The sequence below is a fragment of the Lonchura striata genome, chromosome 12 (assembly GCF_046129695.1).
Source record: "Lonchura striata isolate bLonStr1 chromosome 12, bLonStr1.mat, whole genome shotgun sequence".
In the NCBI taxonomy this organism is placed as follows: domain Eukaryota; kingdom Metazoa; phylum Chordata; class Aves; order Passeriformes; family Estrildidae; genus Lonchura; species Lonchura striata.
The window spans coordinates 23,851,075-23,872,030 of NC_134614.1; the positions used below are offsets into that span (position 1 = coordinate 23,851,075).

The following is a 20,956-nucleotide window of genomic DNA, read 5'->3' on the forward strand; positions in this document are numbered from 1 at the left end:
TACAAACATGTTCATTCAGTCTTCATTTACTGTCAAATAGCTGATTTTTTTCCCTCTGATGGCTCTAGAGAAAAATTTCACCGTAAAGTTAATTACAGAGATCCTGCGGGGCTGAGGGGAGCGGGCGCGGCGCCCTTCCCGCCCTTCCCGGCCCAGCCAATCACCGCCGCCGCCGCCGCCCCGCCACCCAATCAGCGCCAAGGGCGCGCCCGGGGCGGGGCTGTGCCCTGAGGGCCATGAACCTGCGGCGGTCGCTTTTCCCCCGGCTAACGTTCGCTTGAAAAAGAACTCCAAAGTGCGCGAACGGGTTCACGTCCTTCTTTCTTCCCTCATGACGAGGAAAGTTGTAAGAACAGAAAAGAGAAGCTGGCACTGCTTACCTTCTCCCTGGGAATTGCCAAGACCAAAGGAAGAGCAATGGCTTTGTAAGCCTTGTCTCGTGATGCACCATCAGGAAAAAAAAAAAAAAAACACTAAAAAAGCCAAGCTCTTGCAAAGCTAATTACATGGATGGGAAAATGTGACTGTGGCTTGGCTGATGACAGACTGCAGACTGCCTTGAAAAGGCAGTCCTGTGAAAAGATTATTTAATACAGAACACCAGGTTTTAACCAATAGGATTTTATTCTGTCCGTATCTCAAAAAAAAAAAAAAAAAAATCCAGACAACTGAGGTACAGTACAGAAGTGTGGCTAAAAAAAATAAATCTTCAAACCATGGTTTCATTTATTGATGTTGGTTAAATAACCCAGTTTGAGATTATTATAAAGCAGAAGACATATGCATTCCACTACTCCTTTTCATCCTCAATAAAGCAAAAAGACTTTCACCAAGCATGTTATTTCCAGAAAGACACAAGTACAATGTCACTGCTACCAGCAGGGCTAGCTAGCACACTGCCAGCTAACCCGAGAACTCCACCAGCCCATTCCCTCCTCTGAAACAAAGTTCTGGTCTTTGAGGGCACAGATATTTGTCCCCTGCATAAAGGAGTATCACACCTCATTGTTTTGACAGCTTCCCCCGTTCTGTTCAAGTGCGTGAACTCTGACCACAGCACAGCCATTCAAATTTGACCCCTAAACCAGAAGAGCAGGGAATAATTCCTACAGTACCAAGGAGTAGTATCAGGCACAGTACTTGGCTATACCGTTTACCTTAAATTTACGGGAATGTCAATTAAGGCTGATTACCAACATATTGTAGCCGCCCAGTAATAGAGTGCTCATAAAATTGGATAATTGTTTCCCATGTTCATGTCCAGTTTAGATAAAATCAGTTCTCATCCATCTAAAGACACATTGCAAATCATGGACAGCGATCACTCGTTGCAGCTGGAGTATTCCATTGTGCATCACTGCTCATTCTGCTGCCCTTCTGTCACAGCAGACACCCCTCCTTGGCCCTTGTTCACATCGCTGATACACGCCCACAGTCCGTCCACCGACTCCTTCCACAGTGTCACCTCAAAAACAGAGCAGGAACAGCTTTCAGCTCTAAACATATCCTGTTTCCCCTTTTCTTGGAGCTACCACAGCATGGGTTTGATGATAGCCTGCAGTCATATGAGACGAGTATGTGAATTGTCAGTACCCCACAAAATCAAGTTCAGCCTGCATTTCAGCCCTTCAGTAAGGACTCAGAATGCAGTGCGAGTGGTTTTCCAAAGGTTACGGTCTTCCTGCCCTCCTGATTAATCAGAAGAGAAAATGTCCCCATTGCAGCAAAAGAGACTCTATGACAGCCTGGTGTTAAACACATGACAACAGTCTCATCTCAGCTCCTCTGGAAACAGGGTGCACAGGGTAAAAGCCAAGGCAGCAGTACTCACTTTGTTGTCTCCTCCAGACACTGCAAGGATGTTGGCAGTGATGGACCAGCTCACGTGCCAAACAACATCATTGAACTTGTGCAGCAGCTTTGGTGACCAGGAGTTTCCAGAGGCATCATCGCATGTCCAGATAAACACTCGGCCGTCCTGCAAAACACAGAGACCAAGAAGCATAACCCTGAACTGCCCTTGGAGCTACACTTCCAAATCACAGCTCGCACACCACCCTTGATGTGTCTGCATGGATTTGTGCTCAGCACAGCAAGAGGCTGTCTGTATCTTTGCTATGGATAAAGGCAAGGCAGGAGTACAGCTCTGATGAGAAAAACTACTAACAAACAATGACTTGCAAATACCAGAGAAGAGCCACCAAAATACATATATATCAGGTGAAATACTTCCCCAGAATGAGATTTTGTTCTCCACTCACATGGCAGGAGCTAAGTATGATGTTAAAAAAGAAAAGCATTTACAGATTAGCAAAAAGAACACAACAGTCAATATAAAGGCTGATGATGACATCAGAGCTGATTAATAATGCCAGTTATTAGAAAACAGTATTTTTAGGAGGAAGTTTAGTAAATTTGATCCCAAAACACTAAGTATGACATTAGTTGGAAAGTCTTCCTCCTAGTGAGACCATCCTGCTCATGATTTTCAAACCAGAAGCCAGTATGGTACAGAGGCGCACACACACACACAAACCTTTGTCCAGAGATGCTTCTATTGGGCTTCCGCGATTGGGAAGAACAGGAGTCAAAAGCTCTTATGCAGGGACCCAAATATAGCAAAGGATTGCCTAGAGGACCTGTTACAGCAGCTCTATCCCTACAATTCCTTTACTAGAGAAATGGGGAAGGAAGCACGTGAAAGGGAGCACACCTAGTGCCTGCCTCCAAAGAAACCTCACCTGTGAGCAGCTAGCAATGGTGCTGGTTGGCAAACCTATGGATGGAGCCCAGGCCACATCTCGTACCCAGTCACTGTGAGCCTCCAGCTTCTGCTCTTCTTTCCACTGACCCTCTTCTTCCCTGAAAACACAACTGTATCGTCAGAAGGGTAGCAGCAGCATCCTTTATCATCCCATGCCCTGCTCGGGAAGGCTTTGGATTGTAGCATTCAAACCCCTTGTTCATCAATACAATGCAAAGCACAAGGTTTCCTTACTTCTCCAAAAATCTCTATGGCTTGAACTGACAAAATCCCTTCCAGGTGACAGAAAGCAGCACAGGCAGAAGTTCTGACCTCCAGTTACTGTCAGCAATCTGCTATTACCAAAGTGGTAACCAAAGACCATTACAAAGCCACCCTTGGGAACAAGATCACACAGGGCTGGCACAAAGGGCAAGAACCGTGGGAGATATTGTGCATCACTACATTCCCATTTTCAAAACACTTCTCTAAAACAGTAATTTGAAGATGATACAATAGGGATGCCAAAAATATTACTTGAGATACTAACAGGGACACTCAAAGCCCAAAGTATCAGGTTTTATCTGGCGACAGGACACTTACTTCCAGATCTTGACCAGGTTGTCACAGCCACCAGATGCAAATCTTTTGATGTAGTTCGGCTTTTGACCAGAGGGCTGTTCTATAAGGCTTCCTGGTACAACAGCAGGAGCCCAGCTAACTGCATTACATCCAATCTAGTTAATGAAAAACATCACTGTTAAAAGTTGCTTACTTTCATTAACTAAATAAATAGATAAAGGCTGCTGAGGGGGTGAAGAACATGTAGCATACTCTCTATTAAGAGTGGGGAATAAGCCCATCTCAGAAAAACCGAAGCCTTACACAATGCTGGGTGAATATCGGATGAATAAGAAATCCAGATGCAGAGTAGCCTCACTAAGGCACTTACTCAGAAAGCCTGAGGTAGCTAAGGGTATTTGCACACAAAATAGTTCATCTTGGATATGTAAATATGGGAGATAGAGACGGAAAAGATAAAAGGCACATGCAGTTGCTAAGATTTAGGAATACAGGACTAGAAGGAACCTTTGGTCCTAAGCTGAATTTCCTTCTGCTGGCCACTGCCATTAGCTTATTATGTTCTACTTAAACAAAAATCTACACAATTTTGGGAAAAAAACAGAAGTCCCACATTTTTTTCCAGCTGATGCATGTATACTTAGAACCAAGGCCATTTCTTACCAGGTAGCTTTCAGCAGTGTATTTAACAATAATGCCCAATAAACAGGCATTGCCAGTGCTGTTTAGTGAACTTCATCATATTTCCACTTTACATTTCACATTTTAGTGACTAAAACATATACCTTCCTACTCTGGATGAACTGAAACTATTCTTGGTTCTGGATGTTTCACATAATTTCATCACATTTCAGTACTTATCTACTCATGTCTCTGAGGCATCACCTCGGTGTTATCTGCAGCTCTGGGAACTCTGAGCTGCTCCAAAGGACCAGACTCACCGTGTGTGCATTGCTGATCTTTTTGACTTCCCACTGCCCATCACCCGTGTAGCTCAACAAGGAAATGGCCCCATCAGAGCTCCCACAGGCCAGGATCAGTCCATAGTCGTGTGGTGCCCAGCAGACAGAATTCACTGGGAAGGGCGAGACAGACCAGATTACAGCACAGCGACTACCTAAAGCTGACTGACCAATTCACTGACTGGTATCAGTGGCACGGTCACCAAAAGCAAGTGGCTTTGAAAGCTGAGAATGAGTCAAATTTCAGCAGAAGCCAGCCAATTAGCATTGTTTACTGAGTAACAGATCTGCATTGGGAGGGTAAATCATCTGAACACAACATTTTCAATTTTAAAACAAAATACAGCACGGTTAAATAGTTTTTCTAACTGTAAACTATATTTTCCTCAAGAATTCAGTTCCGTGACATCTTTATTTGAAAGCTGACTTATTTGTGTACCAACACTTATGGACACATGGTATGAATCAGTAGTGGGTTATCCAGCAATACAACCCTAGGGAAATGTCTTGTTAGCGCTGAACAGATTTACTCTCTCTTCAGTTTTTATCCTTTTCCTTTTGACACAGACTTTCTTACTTAACAGTAACAGATTTATATCAGTCTTACCCAAATCCCCTCATCTCCTCATTTTTCCTTCCCAGCTCCACACTCCAGCCCTCCATACCTGAAGAATCATGTCCCGTGTACTCGTAGGTCTTTTCCCAAGTGCCATTTTCTTCCTTCCAGATGATAACCTTCCTGTCATAGGAACAGGAAGCCAAGATATTCCCATACATAGGATGAGCCCAGGCAACCTGCCACACGGGACCTTCGTGCCTGCAAGAAACAACATCATTAGGAAAAGCTGAGAGAAACCCCTTGCATCTGCAGCTGCCTCACAGATCACCGTTGTGAAGTGCTGTGCTGGGAGGGATTAGAGCTCTGACATGAGGAATGAGTAATGCCAAGATGGCAATGTTAGTGTCCCAGCACAGGGCTCTCACTGCCACAGAAAACAATTCCAACTTGTAGCAGTATATTACTTCTTGAAAATCACATGTGCACAGTACTAAATGAATGATCAAGCCCCACTGTGCTTCCCACTGGGGCTCTGTCCCCACCCCAGCTCTGAGAAGCTCCTCAGCAGTCTTGGAGGAGTTCACCCTGCATGCAAGTCAACCTGCACTCTGTGCTGCCCAAGGGCAGAAGGGCAAAGCACCAGGCAAAGCACCAAGATTTTGCCCCAGTTAACCTCTCCTGGTGTGACATCTCACCCCCTCAGGTCCGCAATGAGGATCTGCCCCCCGTTGCGGACATCGAAGATCTTCACGGATCGGTCAGAGGAGCAGGTCGCCAGGCGCGTGCCGTAGTAATCCATCTGTGCATCGTGCTGCAAGGAGAGCGGGAGGGCTGTGCTCAGCACGGCACGGCCACTGACTGCTGCAGCACAGCCACCCCAGGCCCTGCACACCAGGTCAGAGGAACGGTTCTAAACAACCCACGCATGCCCAACTAGCTTCCCCAGCTGCTTCCTCAATCACTACACAAAAGTTACACAGGAGTCCAGGGAATTCTGAGCAACAACCACAGCATTTTCATGACAGGGAATAGAGGCTGCTGACTACGAAGAGGTGAGCAGTTATGTATTTCTGTTTCTTAAAATGTCAAGTGGGTGTACAAATACTGCTCTTAATTATATTTGAAACTTCACCATCACTGAACCACAGAATCTTTAAGGCTGGAAAAGTCGTTCAAGGTTACTGACTACAACCTTTGACCAAAGGTTATCTCTTGTCACTATGCAGAACACTGCATACAACAACCAGTCATTTCCTGAACACCTTCAGGGATGGTGACTACATCACCTCCCTGGGCAGCCTTGTTCAATGCTTAATAGCCTTTTCTGTGAAGAAATTCTTCCTGAAGAACTAGGCTCACCTAACTGGGCTCCTACCTTCAACAAATTACTTTGAAGCGTTTCTGCCTACCCACAATAATACATCTATTCCCAGATACATCCACTTAAAGGAAAACCATTATTATCCACCAAAGGTCTGTACCAGAAAATATACTATTACTTCACAGAAACGGGCAGAAACAAGCCTTAATTTTCACATGAACATTAAGATTTAAAATAATTTTCCCTTTTCCTCCCAGCAAAGTTTTCCTCTCCACGCAGTATAAAACGGCAAGATCAGGATTTCACACCGCATTCTGCATCCAGGACCCCACAAGTGCGCTCTTACAGCACATACGTGCGGCCCCGAGTGCTCGCAGAGAGCCCCAGAGCAGCTCTGCCACAGCAGCCGCCGGCCCGGGCGGCGCAGCTCCCGGCACACTTACGATCATGTCCTCGTGGGACGTGTCCACGGTGTTAATGACCGACACCTGCGGGGAGAAGGAACACAACGAGCTCAGCGCGGCCGCGGCCCCTGCGGCCCCGGTCCATCCCCGGCCGCCCCGCCGGGTCCGGCGTACCCTGTGCCGTGCCCGGTGCCCCGCGAGGCCGCACCCGGCTGCGCTCGGGCCCGCACCGGGACCCGCCCGCCCCCCCCGCCTCACCATGGCTGCTCCCGCCCGGCTGCTCCGGCCCCGCCGCTCCCGGCCCCGGCGCTCCCGGCCCGGCCTCCGCCCGCGCGCTCAGACGTGGCACGCCGGTCCCGCGCACTACCGGCCCCGCCGCGCCCCGCCCGCCTGCGACGGCGTTCCGCTCGTGCCGGGTTCCGGGGCGGCCGCTGCCTCGGCTGGGCCAGGAGAGGGCGAGGGGGGAGCGGGACTGCCCTGTCCTGCCGCGAGGACCAGAGGCACCGCCGGCCGCGGACAGAGCCTCTGTCGGCCCCCGGGCGCTGCCCCGTCCTGCGCCGGCCGCGGACAGAGCCTCTGTCGGCCCCAGGGCCGCCCGGCCCGGCTCCTCCCGCCGGCTCGGGGCCGCCCGGCGCGGAGCGGAGCGGCCGCGACTCGGGCCCGCAGAGCCTCCGCCATGGCCAGCGTCTCCTACCACATCTCCAGCCTGCTGGAGAAGATGACCTCCACCGACAAGGACTTCAGGTGTGGCACCGCGGGACGGGCCCTGCGGGCGGCAGCCACCTGCGGACACCTCGGGGCCCTGGGAGGAGGGGGCTGCCCAGAGCGGGGTCCTGCCGCGGCAGCAGCGCTGTGCGGGAGCTCGCAGCGCTGTTGTTTACGGGGCATCAAGCCCACTGTGTCCTGGCTCAGGGGGCATGGCCAGCGCCGCTCCCCTCCCTTGCCTAGACTGGTGCTTGGTCAAAGGGGAAGGGGGAATAAGTCCGGGCAGCTGGACTCCAAATTGTTATTTGTTTTGTGAATAAAGAACATCGTAGCAGAAATGCTTCTAGTTTCTTTTGATAATTGGTGAGATAGTCAGTGCATTAAAAGGGGTGAGTAGACCCCCATGACCCTGCGTGATAGATGCTGCACATACTGTCTCTGCTCAGGCTGCTTGGAGAACTTTCTTTGTGATGGGAAAATGTGCCTTCCTAACAGAACTGAGATACTTTTATTTCGTTGTTTATGTCAGCAGAAAAGTTGACATCTTTTTAGGGTTAGGCAGATGGCTCGATATGTAAGGCACTCTATCAAAAAGTAATTAAAACTGACATGTATGAAAGATTTCATTCCTTAGCATATTGTTCTCCCAGTATCAAACTGGAAGGTAATATTTGGGCCAGACTTGGTATTTTGAGGTCTAAGAAAGGGGCTACTAATAGCCTAAAAGTAGGTTGATTTTTGTAGAAGCTGCTGATGTTCTCAGATGTTAAAATAGGTACTTTATAAAGAAGTCAGTGATGGAGCAGTTGTACAAACAGTTTTGTTCAAAGAAAGTTACCACTCCAAGTGAGATGTGCCCGACCCCAGGCACGTCATGTCCCAGAGGTACTGCAGGGCCACTTCCTCCCAGCACATGGCTAAACATGACCTGTTATAGGGCCAGGCTTCTCTTGTTGCCCCTCAGGGATGGGTCTGCTGGTGAGATCCCAAGCTCCTGGGGCAGGATGGCAGCAGGCAGCCAGGCCAAAGCGGGATGTGTTGCCGCGGAAGGCTCTGTTCAGCCTGTGGCCATAATTGGTCATGCTGGTTCCACACAGACGCTGAACTGCAGAGTGCGGCTGAAGAGCTCTCGCAGAATCACAAATAGACTGCACGTTAACATCCTAGGGCACATTACTGCTGTTTTCTCAGGCTGGATTCTGGGCTGGCTGGGGAACAGCACAGCAGTCCCTCGTTCAGGTGTGCCTCACTGCTGCTCAGGAACGGGCTTGCAGGTTGAAGCCTCAAATGATGACCTGTACATGAGAGCTCTTATGTGCTGAATGAGTGACATCAAAGCCTAATTTAAAAAGGAGCTGTCATTTTGTAACAAGAGAGGACTTCCTGGTTCCTGTCAGACGTCCATTCTGTGTGGGGCTAACATTGGAAAGCAGCTAACACACGATAGCCACACTGAGATTTCTTAGAACCTCAGAGTTCTATAACAGCACCTTCTGCACTTCCTGCTCCTGGAAAAAGAGATACTTTCCAGAGCTTCTCAATATCCATTCTGTTCCTGTTAGAAAACTGTCAATTTGGTCTTTGTTTTTCTTTCTAATCTGGAATGGTAGTTACTTGACTGGTTTTGCTCACAGCAATCTAAATGTAGCCTAGTGCACTTCTGAGGTGTAGTTTGCTTGAAGTCATGACTTTCTTTTTTCATTTTTGAAAGTGATAGGGCTTGACCATGTCTGGGGTCATACTACCAGTGCTAAGTTAGACAGAAAGAACAGAGCTAGGTGAATTCTTAGTCCCCAGACTGCTTTTCCTAGGCCAGGTGAAAAACTGGTTAAAAAACCAATCATGATTTTTTTTTCTGGCATAGTTAACCATCTTCATTTAGTCGCTGAGAAAAATACACATGCTACATGCCACTTTTAGAGTTTTTGTTTACCTGACCCCTGTTAGTGTTATCTACTTGTTATCTAGTGTTATGTTGTAAGTGTTATCTACTTGTAAAATAGTATTAATTTTCCTTTTTCTTAGGACAGTGTTGTAAGTTACTCTTTGGTAGTGTGTTTTCAACTAGTGTTTTAGCACTAGTTGCCAAATTCTGTCCAGGTGATGCAAAGGTGATGCATTTGTGTCTGCACATCAGCCAATCCACTTTCTCCTTGTGTTCTTTCAGGTTTATGGCCACCAATGACCTGATGATGGAACTGCAGAAAGACTCAATAAAACTAGATGAAGACAGTGAGAAAAAAGTTGTGAAAATGCTTTTGAAATTGCTGGAGGACAAAAATGGGGAAGTACAGAACCTTGCTGTCAAATGGTAAGAGCCTAGGCAGTAATAGTTATGTTCCCTGGCATTAATAAAATCATCACAGACTGCAGAGAGTGTGAGAGCGGAGCCTGGCCCTTGACACCTCCCTCAAACCTCCTTTGCAAGGGACTTTGCTTCTCTGTTGTAGGCACTGCACTTTCTCCCCTTGTAGGCACTCACAAGGGTGAGCACACAGATACCTTTGTAGCAGCAAGAGATGATTTTAGAAGTACTTCAGTGTTCCTGTTACAAACCTTACCATGTGGAAGGTGGAGCCCTAGGATTTTATTTCTTCAGGCAGAAGCATACTTCAAAATTTTGCTCATCAACCTCTTGACCTCTCTCAGGCTTTGAAATCCAGTGCTGATTTTCTCTGTAGATCTGTCTTTGATAGCAATGGTACTAAACATAGTAGGCTTTAACTTCAGGTCCAAATCCTTCTCTTCAAAGGAGTTTTTATTGAACTTTATAGTGCACTTGGATTTTTCCCTGCCTTGACTCTTGAGAGCAGCCGGTGCTGTTGCTTTGCCTGTGACCATTCCCATATTTTTTTAATCCAAGTGAACAAAAGTAGCAGGTTCCTCTATTAGTGAATCCTCTGATAAAGGGATCCTGCTGCTGACATGTTCTTTCCCATCTCTTTCCCTAGCATGGCTAAGTGGGCGTGTTCAGTCTAGAAATGCCATTGAATGGCTCAGTTCACCCCAGGACTCCAGAAAGGTGTACCATTTAAAGACAACTTTGGGTTCCTCTGTTTTTTCCTGCTGTGGATCCTATTAGTATTCCTTTCTTTTCAACCACGTGCTGTTTCTATCCCTGTTCTTTCCCTGATATCTTTGGTCCTTTCTTTTTGATTCCAACTGTCCTGACTTCTTTTGGCCCTGCTCCTGTATCTCCTGTATCTGCTTTGGGTTGGTTTATTCTGGGTTTTAAAGCAAAACCATTGGGCACTGAGCAGAGGACCAACTTCTCAACTTCTTTGCGTGGTTATCTCTGGTTGTATTTGCAGTAAGTCCATACTCATTGCAGTCTCTTATCCATCCAGAGTGTGATAATGAGGAGGCCTCAAAATGGAACCAGGAATATTTCCTTTCCGTGCCTAAGGAGGTGCTTAGAGCGAAATGTCAGTCATTCCCAGATAGGTGGCCAGGATCTTTAAGAAGGAGCAGTGTGATGGTTTGAAGGATGAGGACAGTTGGACACTTCATCCTGAGTGGCTTCTCCTCCTGCAGCCTGGGCCCGCTGGTTGGCAAAGTGAAGGAGTACCAGGTGGAGACCATCGTGGACACACTCTGCACGAACATGCTGTCGGACAAGGAACAGCTGCGAGACATCTCCAGCATCGGCCTCAAAACAGTTATTTCTGAGCTGCCACCAGCTGCCACAGGTACACTGTCTGTTCCCATTTGTCACCGAGGGACGGGCAGTCCCAGCCTTTGGCAAATGGGGTGAAATGTAGAGTCCAGAGCCTAAAAGTTACCGATTCTTTACTCACCTGTCAGAGGACAATCTGCGAAATCAGGGGAGGGACAGTAGAGCTGAGGTACCAATGGGATGAAAGACAGAATTAAATGAAAACTTGAGCTGTGTTTGGAACTATGTATCATAAAAATGCATAAGCTTTTCAGGGGATACCTGAGGCTCCCAGCAACAGGATTTTCCTCTGCAGCCATCTCATCTGTCCTGATTAGATCTCCCAGTGATGATTTCTATTTTCAGTGTACAAGGGATTGAATGGTTCCTAGCAGCAAAAAGACTCAGTGTTAACTGACAGCAGAAAAAAATATCTGTCTTGCAGGTTCCACCATGACAGCAAATGTATGCAAAAAGATCACAGCCCAGCTGACAGGAGCCATTGGCAAGCAGGAGGATGTGTCCGTGCAGTTGGAAGCTCTTGACATCCTGTCAGATATGCTGAGCAGGTACCAGAGGATTTCCTTCTGGCAGCTGTGCATAAAAGGGGGCTGCAGGGATGTGTCTGTTTTTGATTTCTTTATTTCCCTAATCCTATTACTGGGACTTAAAAACATAGGATTTGGTTGGCTGCTTCTAGGAATATCTGAGTACAGCAGGTCCCCAGCAGGGATGAGAGATAACATGCCAAGCCTTTCAGTGCTTGGGAATGGCAGTGCCTCTGGTGATGGATCCCACAGAAGCTTAGCTCACATGAATGTGGGAGGGTGAGGGCAAAGCAGGGAGGTTTATTTTAGCCCTATGAGCCCATCACACATGCTTTTTTTTTTTTCCTGGCTGCCTCTTTCTCTTGTTGCATAAGTCAGAGTGACAGTGTCGTATATCATCTGCATGCAAGAAATTATTAGCACACCCTTGGGTCATCCAGAAGGACACAGTCAAAAACTCCTCCATGATGGAGACAAATAACCTCTCCCTGTGTTTTACAGACCAAGTCAGTGTTCAGACCAAAATGACAAACCCACCCTTCTCCTGCCCCGTTTTTTTCCCGAGCCTTTGACTTTCACCTTGTGCTATGTTCTGTTTATTGCAGGCTGGGAGGAACACTCTACTCATTCCATTCCTCCATCCTGACCTGCCTGCTGCCCCAGCTGACGAGCCCCAGGCTGGCAGTACGTAAACGGGCCATCATTGCCTTGGGGCACCTGGTCTTGACCTGCAGCAGCAACATCTTCTCAGAGCTTACAGAGCATCTGCTGGCAGAGCTGAAGAGGAATGAGTCCACATCTACCACCAGGACATACATTCAGTGTGTGGCTGGCATCAGCAGGCAGGCTGGGCACCGCATAGGTAGGATGAGCAGCTTGAAATGGTGCTGGGAAATGTACATGCATTTTAGAGCAGCTCCTCTTAGTGGTAAAAGAAGAGTGCTCATTGTTCATAATGTATTAGTGGTTTGTGCTTGTGATCCCCTCTGTGGCTCTGCTCTGGTTCTCTGATCTCCATTTGGAATGGAGGCACCAGAGTGTCTCTCTGGCTGCCCTTTGCTAGTGACTAAGATCTTCCCCTCAAGATCTTGCAGCTTTTGCCTGGTTTGAATTAACACCTCCGTGAACCAGGTCAGTGTGTTCACCCCCTTTTAAATGACAGATGGGATGGCAACATATTGTATTACTTGTCTAAAAGACCTGCCAGAGTTGAGATTAAGTTCTAAGACATCTTTAATCAAAGCTCTTCCTGTGACAGAAATGCCAACAAGGGACTGCAGACAGGGAGCGGGGATTACCTGCTGAAAAGCAGCACAGCTGGTTTTGGGGGGCTGCTGGCTCCTTGCCTGTGAGGTCTGGGGCAGGAATGCTCTATCAGGCACAGGAAGGAAGTGGCAGCTGGCTGAGTTCTCTAGCTGCCCAGGTGAGTGAAGGCTGGAATGGATTTTCACTGCTGCTTGCTTTGTCCTTCCCAGGAGAACACCTGGAGAAGATAATTCCTCTGATTGTTCAGTACTGTAACGTGGATGATGATGAGCTGCGAGAGTACTGTTTCCAGGCCTTTGAGTCCTTTGTGAGAAGGTGTGTGCCTTTGGGAAATGCCTCTGCACCATCCAGTGCATCTGTGCCCTCCTGGTGTAAATATGGTGTATGTTCAGCATCCTCGAAGGAGGCCTTGCTGCAAGGATCCCTGTTGGAAGACAGTTCACGTTTGAAATCTCTTCTGCACATGCAGAGTTGTACTGGAATCATAAGCTGCTTTACCTCAGCATGTGAGGCTGTCCTTCTGTATTAGTTTTGCGGGAGTGGGAGTTTTCCTTGTCCTTGGAGTGTTCCTTAGCCAGAGGGAACTGCCTCGCTCCTGGTGCCTGCAGGGAGCCGGAGGTGGCAAGGGGGTTGGGCAGAAGAACTGCTGAGCTGCAGCTCTCCTGTTGTTTGGTCAAGCATTTGGAAAAGAAGCCCTGCAGAGTTGCTGAGGTGTTCTCCCAGGAAGGGAGGATTCAATCAGGGTGTGTATGTGTGCATTGACACATCAAACCACAGCTGAAATGCCAACAGTAGGTTTATTTCTTTGTTTTGCTAATAACACTGGGTGACAGAGACACATGGGGACACAGGCTCTGTTTGGCTTAGTTATCCCACCTGAGAGAAGGGCAAGGGAGCTTGCTGCCTACTTCACTCTAACAAAAGTCTTCCTGTATGTCTGTGAGAGTGTATTATCTCTCCACAGGAATTGTACTTCTGAAAACAGGCAGAGGATGACCACCATTAGGTATAATAAATTGGTTTTTCCCACACTGACATCTTTAGCATTCCCAGCTGCAAGGTCACTTTGAGTGAAACTATTCCCTCCTTGTAAAATCCCAACAGGATGAAGGCAATTGATTTATTTATTTGTCCATATAAAAATTATTGCATTCTCCCCATAGGGGAATGTAGCCTTGCTTCATGCACAGCAGGAAGGAACATCTTTGGTTCAACTCTTATCATCAGCATAGTCTGTGAAGCCCTTTGTGATCCTTTTGAGATTAATAATATTGTTTGGATATTTAAAACAGCTTAGTCTCCTATTAACTCGTACAATTTTCATTTGTGATAGGTGCCCAAAGGAAATGGAGCCTCACATCTCAAGTGTGATGGGACTATGTTTGAAGTACATTACCTTTGACCCAAACTACAACTATGATAATGAGGAGGAAGAGGAAGAGATGATGGAAACTGAAAATGGGGAGGATGAAGAGCAAGGTGCCTGCTTGTGAGGATGGCTGTGCTCAGCAGAACACGGGGTTAACATTTCTCCCCTTCCTGCTTTCTCCTCATGGAGAGGGCAGCTCTGAGGATCAAGTGATCCTTTAGCTCCAGTTTTCTCATCATGCTGCACCTTGTTTCCCCTTGTGTTGTTTCTAGAAAGCGACGACGAGTACAGTGACGATGATGACATCAGCTGGAAGGTCCGCAGGGCTGCGGCCAAGTGCCTGGAGGCCATTGTCAGCAGCAGGCACGACCTCCTGCAGGACTTCTACAGAACTCTCTCCCCAGCCTTGATAAGCAGGTTCAAAGAGAGGGAGGAGAATGTCAAAGCTGACATCTTCAATGCCTACATCTCCTTGCTGAAGCAAACACTGCCTACCCAGAGCTGGCTGCACTCTTCAGATGCCTCTGGCAAGGATGACGTTCCCCTGACAATGCTTCAGAACCAGGTGTGTGAGCAGGTGGTGCTGGGCTAAATCACAAAGCAGTGAGAAGTAGGTGCCTTGGGAATGTGGCTAGCTGAAAGAGCCCTGGGGCAGGCATCTAGAGCACCCCTGATCCAGAGAGGGCTGGCTGTTCAGTGTCTGTTTTCTGCCATGCCCGGGGAAAGAGTGCTGGCACAGCACAGGAGCATGGGAGTACAGCCAGCACTGCTCCTCCACCAGCTCTGACATGTGTGCAGGCTGAGTGAGGCAGGGTGGCTTCTGGGTGAAGTGTCTGGCTGGTGCTTTACTACAGCTATTGCTCAGGAAACTCATTGAATAAACTGTGGTAGAAATGCACCAGAGTGAGCCTCAGAGAGCAGCTGGGATAACTGAGGTGTCCCATTTTCATTTGCTTCTCCAAACTGCAGGTTCCCAACATCATCAAGGCCTTGCACAAGCAGCTCAAAGAAAAGAGCATCAAATCAAGACAGGGTTGTTTCAGCCTTCTGACAGAACTGGCCAGTGTTCTTCCTGGCTGCCTGGCAGATCATATACCTGCACTTATCCCTGGTAAGCTTGTCTGTAGTCTAGGGTGAAGCAGCAGGGCTGGCAAAATCCATTCTGAACACGTGCTTCTTGCCTGTGTGTTCCAGTTTTATTCCTGTGAGTTATTCTGCTCAGCATTAGGACAAACATACGAAGTTATCCTCTGTGCTGATGTGCTGAACAGTTCCCATGTTAATTCTGGCCTCTGCACTGAAAGCCAGGATAAAAATGTCAAGTTCATTTCCACAGTCCCCTGACAAGATGCTTTTGGGAGGGCCTATTCCAATCTCCTCTGAAAGCAGCTGAAATTGTACTGTTACCACACTGAGATCAGAAATACAAATGCCACTTCCATTTGCAAAATGCAGTGGCATCTAAAAAAATCTTTATATTGACTGATTCTTTAATTTGCACCACAACATTTTCCTCTGAGCTGTCTGGCCGGTGGGCTTATGAAGCATCCCGCTGCTGTAAGGCTCAAGTCCCACCTTTGCTTTTGGTGTGATTGTACAGTGAATATGAGAAAAGTCTCCTGTGATTGTCCCTGGCTGGATCCATGGACCTCCTTCTTTGGGAAAAATACAACATCATATTTTCTTCCGCACAGGTATTGTTTTCTCCTTGGTGGATAAATCCAGCTCCTCCAATATGCGGATTGACACTCTGTCTTTCCTCCACGTCCTTCTCTGCAACCACCAGCCAGAGGTATTTCACCCTCATGTCAAAGCCCTGCTGCCTTCTGTTGTGACCTGTATTGGAGACCCCTTCTATAAGATCACGTCAGAAGCTCTGCTGGTAACTCAGCAGCTTGTGAAAGTTATCAGGCCTTTGGACAAACCTTACACCATTGATGCCAAGCCCTATGTGAAGGACCTTTTCCCTGGTACTCTGAAGCGGCTGAAGGCAGCTGACATCGACCAGGAGGTGAAGGAACGTGCCATCTCCTGCATGGGACAAATAATTTACAACTTGGGAGACCATTTAAGCACTGACCTCCAGCCAACCTTGAAGATATTTCTGGAGAGGCTCAAAAATGAAATCACCAGACTGACAACAGTCAAAGCATTAACCTTAATTGCTAGTTCTCCACTTAAAATAGATTTGAGACCCATCCTAGGGGAAGGTCTCCCCATTCTAGCATCCTTCTTGAGAAAGAATCAACGTGCCTTGAAACTGAGCACTCTGAATGCTCTGGACATCCTGGTAAAGAACTACAGTGACAGCCTCAAGCCTGCCATGATTGAGGCTGTCATAACAGAGCTCCCCGTCTTAATTACCGAGAATGACATGCACGTGTCCCAGGTGACCATCATGTTCCTCACGACTTTGGCCAAGGTTTATCCGTCCTGTATCTCCAAGATCAGTGGCTCTGTCCTTGCTGAAATCTTTCAGCTTGTCCACTCACCTTTGCTTCAAGGAGGGACCCTGAATGCCATCATCGACTTCTTCCAGGCACTGGTCCTGACAAAGACAGCTGCCGTGGGTTACCCGGAGCTGATGAAGCAGCTGACAGCGCCCGTTTACTCCTCGGGCTCGGCCGGGGCCTCACTGACCTTGCACAAACAGGCGTATCACTCCATCGCGAAGTGTGTGGCAGCCCTGTCCTCAGCCTGCCCAAAGGAAGCCCCTGCGACAGTGAGCCAGTTTGTCCAGGATGTGAAAAGTCCCAAGTCCAGCCCTGCTGTCCAGGTGCTGGCTTTCCTCTTCCTGGCAGAGGTGGGCCGCACCACGAACCTCAGTGCTCAGAGGGAGCTCAGAGCTGTCATCCTGGAAGCGTTCTCTTCCCCCAGCGAAGAGGTGAAATCTGCCGCCTCCTACGCGCTGGGGAATGTCAGCGTAGGGAATCTGAAGGAGTATCTGCCCTTCATGCTGAAGGAGATTGGAAGCCAGCCCAAGCGGCAGTACCTGCTGCTGCACTCCCTGAAAGAAGTGATCAGCTGCTCCCCAGCTGACAGCCTCACACCTTACGTGGAGGATATCTGGGCTCTGCTCTTCAAGCACTGTGAGTGCACCGAGGAGGGGACGCGCAATGTGGTGGCGGAGTGCCTGGGGAAGCTGACTTTGGTGAACCCAGCTGAGCTGCTGCCCCGGCTGAGGAAACAGCTGTTAGCAGGTAATGGGTAGGACAATGACCAGAGCGGGGAAATGCTGCCTTCTGATGGAAATTTGTTTTGTAAACTGCTTGTGGGTACAACAAGGAGCAAAGCCAGTTGAGAGGAGAGCAGGTAATAAGGTGGATCTCTCTGCAAGGGGGATCAGAGGAGCACTGGTATGCACAAGAATGGGAAAGTACGGGGAAAAGAGACTACACAAGGAGTAGTTGATAAGAAGAATCCTCTACTCCCTTATCTCTGTAACACGTGTAACAGGACCAAGGGCAGAATATGTACTAGAGTTACAGCAGTGATTTTCTCCCTTGATTTTTCACTGTTTTCCCCTCTTCATTGCAGGCTCCCCACATGCCCGGAGCACTGTGGTTACTGCCATCAAGTTCACGATTACAGACCAGCCTCAGCCCATCGATGCTCTCCTGAAAGGCTGCATAGGTAGGCTGGTTTGGACAGGGGTGTGAGCTGGGGGCATGAGAGGTTGGGTGTTGTTAGCAGCTCAGGGATTTTCCATTCCTGTGTGAACCTCATCTACTCTGGTTAGTTTTTATCAGTATTTCTCAGCTTTTTGGATTAAACAGCAACCCTGTACTGTGAGTCTTCGCTAAATGCACTCATGCATCGCTCTTGGGCATGTTCCATTGGTTTTTAGAGTGCTTAAGTTATTTCTGCATGTAAACTCAGAATTCCAACACCCCACAAAAAGGATATTCAGAAGTATAACCTACATGAGGATTGTTTGATGTCCAAGGAGCCCACACATGGATCTGTTGTCTAGAACTGGCCTTTCTGTTTCAAATAAGTTTGATCAGATGGGATGTAAGCAAGAAAAAATCCCCCACAACTTCCTTGAATAATAAAGCTGCTTATTCGACTTTAGGGTGAAGCAGCTAGAGTCACATTTGTTTTTATGCCCAAATGCAGGATAGTCATGTTTCTTTACTGTATCTCAAATGGAGGGAAAGCATCTCAAATAGCTCTGACAGACTGTGCCACTAGTTATTTTACCATAAATGCTTTCATAACCAGCCTCCTTGAAATACATCCCAATGTACTTTAAAATACTGCAAAAGTGTTGCATCCTGTTGGCTGCAAGACTGACTGATGTGTTCTTACCCCACAGGTGACTTCTTACGAACTCTGCAAGATCCAGACCTGAATGTTCGCCGCGTGGCTTTAGCCCTGTTTAATTCTGCTGCTCACAACAAGCCTTCTTTAATCCGGGATTTACTGAAAACAGTTCTCCCCAGCCTGTACAATGAAACCAAAGTGCGAAGGGAGCTCATCCGGGAGGTAACTGGGCTCGGCTGGGTGCCACACAGTGACTCACAGCAGCCTGCGAAGCCCTGAAGGAGCTGCTGCCCTCTCTGCTCGTTGGTGACAGCTGTACTCTTTGTCTTGGCTCAGGTAGAGATGGGGCCATTCAAGCACACAGTGGATGATGGCCTTGATGTGAGGAAAGCTGCTTTTGAGTGCATGTACACCCTGCTGGAAAGCTGCCTGGACCGGCTGGACATCTATGACTACCTGAACCACGTGGAGGATGGGCTGAAAGATCACTATGACATTCGGGTAGGTGCTGTGCCCTGACTGATGTCATTTTCTGCGAGGGCCTGGGCTGTAATCGGGCTGTGTATCCCCAGAGCCCTGTGCAGTGTCCTCAGGGCTGTCAGCCCTTTGCAGACACCTGCAGCACTGCACACACCTGGGCTAGCTGCAGCTCCAGCCCCCTGGCTGCCAGGGATGCACTTCCAGCTCAGCAGAGCCCCTCACACCAATGCAGAAGAACTCAGCCAGGGATGCACTTCCAGCTCTTAGCAGAACCATTCACACTAGTGCAGAGGAACTCAGCAGGGTGCAGGTACAGCTCAGCCTGTCAGCAGAGCTGGGTGCCCCAGAGCACCAACCCGTTTCCCTCCCCTCCTGCCCAGATGCTGACGTTCATCATGCTGGCGCGGCTCTCGGTGCTCTGCCCCAGCGCTGTGCTGCAGCGGCTCGAGCGGCTGATCGAGCCCCTCCGGGCAACCTGCTCCACAAAGGTAAGCGCAGGATCATGCAAGGGCCCGGGGTGGCTCCTGCCCGAAGTTGCCTCTGCTCCTGGCCTTCTCCCTCAGTGCTGCTGAGCCACCCTCACTTCCCCAGCTGGAAAGTTCTGTGCTGGCCTTTGCTGCTGTGTTGGTTCTGTGGCTGTATGGGCTTTTCTAAATGCAGCTGAAAACGGGGCTTTGGATTTGCAGGTGAAAGCTGGTTCGGTGAAGCAGGAGTTTGAGAAGCAGGATGAGCTGAAGCGCTCCGCCATGCGGGCAGTGGCTGCTCTCCTGACCATCCCTGAGGTGGAGAAAAGCCCAGCAATGGCCGAGTTTTCATCCCAGATCAGATCCAGTCCTGAAATGGCATCACTTTTTGAGAGCATTCAGAAAGATTCTGCTTCCCTTCCCACCTTGGAGTCAATGGACATGAGCTAAGATGTTTTTCCACACCACCCTCCTGCCCTTGGGATGATGGGTGGGGAGGAACAAATGCCATTGAGCTGCTCTCTTGCCACAGCCAAGTCCAAGTCCCTGGGCAGCCACAGGAGAAACTGGGGATGGTGTGTTAAATGTGACAGCTGGACATGACTGGCTTGATCCAGCTGTATTCCTCTCAGACACTTCAGAGATTTGAAAGGAGACCTGAGGTCAGGGAGTATACCCTCATGTAGGGGAGGGGCTGGAAGATTAATATCCCCATTTTTTTAGGAAGTTTTAAGGGGTGCACAAAGCCATTGCAGTTGTGGTTCCATGAACAATGGAAATGACTTCCTCAAATACTCCTTACTGCAGTACAAAGGTTTTTTAATCACTGCACATGCACTTTCTACCTTAAATTGCCCAAGAATGTATTTATAGTGTTTAACTAAAAAACATGGCTAAAAACTGGAAGCCATGTCTTCATCCCAGAGGCCTTTTGGGAAAGACTTGCACCTGGCAAGCTGCCGAGGCTGCACAGGACAGGGGGGTTACCTGACACCCCCACTCTCCTCCAGGGGTTCAGTTTGGCATTTGGGCAATACAAAGCTTTGTTGCTTTCATATTTATGGTTTATTCATATTAGCTTTCGTATTTATGGTTTTGACTGCAAAATACCTCAACTGTCTTCCCTGAAGGATGATTAGTAAGTGTTTCAGTTACTTAAAGCTTTGCTTTTTACTAACACTGTCTTCTCTCCCCACTTGGAGCACCTTGGTGTTGGCGTCACCAGCCAGAAGGGTCTAGGGGTCCTGGTCAAACACGAGCAGCAGGCGCCTGCAGGAGCACCAGTGGTCGGTGGCAGGCAGGAGCCAGGGGTGCAAGCACACAGCCCACAGTGGGTGCTGTGCTCAAATCCTGCTTTCTGTGAGAGAAAATGCCTTAAGAGACAAAGGTTCTAGCAGCCAACTAGAAGATGAGGCCATCACAACACATTGCTCTAGCCATGGGCTGCTCTGTGCTTTCTTTTCTCTTCTGACAGAGTGGTTGATGTGAATAGTATTTATAGTGCTGTGTGAAAGGACATCTGTTGTCTGGGTGTATAAAAAATAAAATACACTTGTGAAGCTGCATACCCTGTGTTCACTGACCATCACTACGACACTGCTCCTTGACGGCCCTGGCAGCAGAGCCCTGGAG

General features: G+C 48.4%; 2 protein-coding genes across 2 annotated transcripts; one reads left to right on the forward strand and one right to left on the reverse strand.

Annotated features, from left to right (window-relative positions):
• Nucleotides 1-706: 706 nt before the first annotated feature.
• On the reverse strand, nucleotides 707-6,928 carry SEC13 (SEC13 homolog, nuclear pore and COPII component). The gene is made up of 9 exons (XM_021542564.3): nucleotides 6,830-6,928; nucleotides 6,611-6,655; nucleotides 5,542-5,657; nucleotides 4,953-5,104; nucleotides 4,267-4,400; nucleotides 3,347-3,480; nucleotides 2,742-2,862; nucleotides 1,832-1,978; nucleotides 707-1,465 (listed from the first exon to the last, which is right to left on the reverse strand). The coding sequence occupies exons 1-9, from the start codon at nucleotides 6,830-6,832 to the stop codon at nucleotides 1,355-1,357; spliced, it is 963 nt and encodes a 320-aa protein (XP_021398239.1). The 5' UTR covers nucleotides 6,833-6,928; the 3' UTR covers nucleotides 707-1,354.
• A 60-nt stretch (nucleotides 6,929-6,988) lies between these two features.
• On the forward strand, nucleotides 6,989-20,889 carry LOC110477113 (cullin-associated NEDD8-dissociated protein 1). Its single transcript, XM_021542561.3, has 15 exons — nucleotides 6,989-7,315; nucleotides 9,444-9,587; nucleotides 10,811-10,965; nucleotides 11,377-11,500; nucleotides 12,085-12,341; nucleotides 12,955-13,060; nucleotides 14,079-14,224; nucleotides 14,387-14,679; nucleotides 15,084-15,225; nucleotides 15,809-17,314; nucleotides 17,652-17,747; nucleotides 18,433-18,602; nucleotides 18,717-18,881; nucleotides 19,241-19,348; nucleotides 19,547-20,889. The coding sequence occupies exons 1-15, from the start codon at nucleotides 7,248-7,250 to the stop codon at nucleotides 19,772-19,774; spliced, it is 3,708 nt and encodes a 1,235-aa protein (XP_021398236.1). The 5' UTR covers nucleotides 6,989-7,247; the 3' UTR covers nucleotides 19,775-20,889.
• The last annotated feature ends 67 nt before the right edge of the window (nucleotides 20,890-20,956 follow it).

Coding starts and splice junctions, on each gene's coding strand:
- SEC13 (XM_021542564.3), bottom strand. Junction 3,481..4,266: donor AGATCAGCAATGCACACACG/GTGAGTCTGGTC, acceptor TTCATTAACTAG/ATTGGATGTAATGCAGTTAG. Junction 1,979..2,741: donor CCATTGCTAGCTGCTCACAG/GTGAGGTTTCTT, acceptor TGTGTTTTGCAG/GACGGCCGAGTGTTTATCTG.
- LOC110477113 (XM_021542561.3), top strand. CDS start 7,248: ATGGCCAGCGTCTCCTACCACATCTCCAGCCTGCTGGAGAAGATGACC. Junction 13,061..14,078: donor TTTGAGTCCTTTGTGAGAAG/GTGTGTGCCTTT, acceptor CATTTGTGATAG/GTGCCCAAAGGAAATGGAGC. Junction 18,603..18,716: donor GAAGGGAGCTCATCCGGGAG/GTAACTGGGCTC, acceptor GTCTTGGCTCAG/GTAGAGATGGGGCCATTCAA.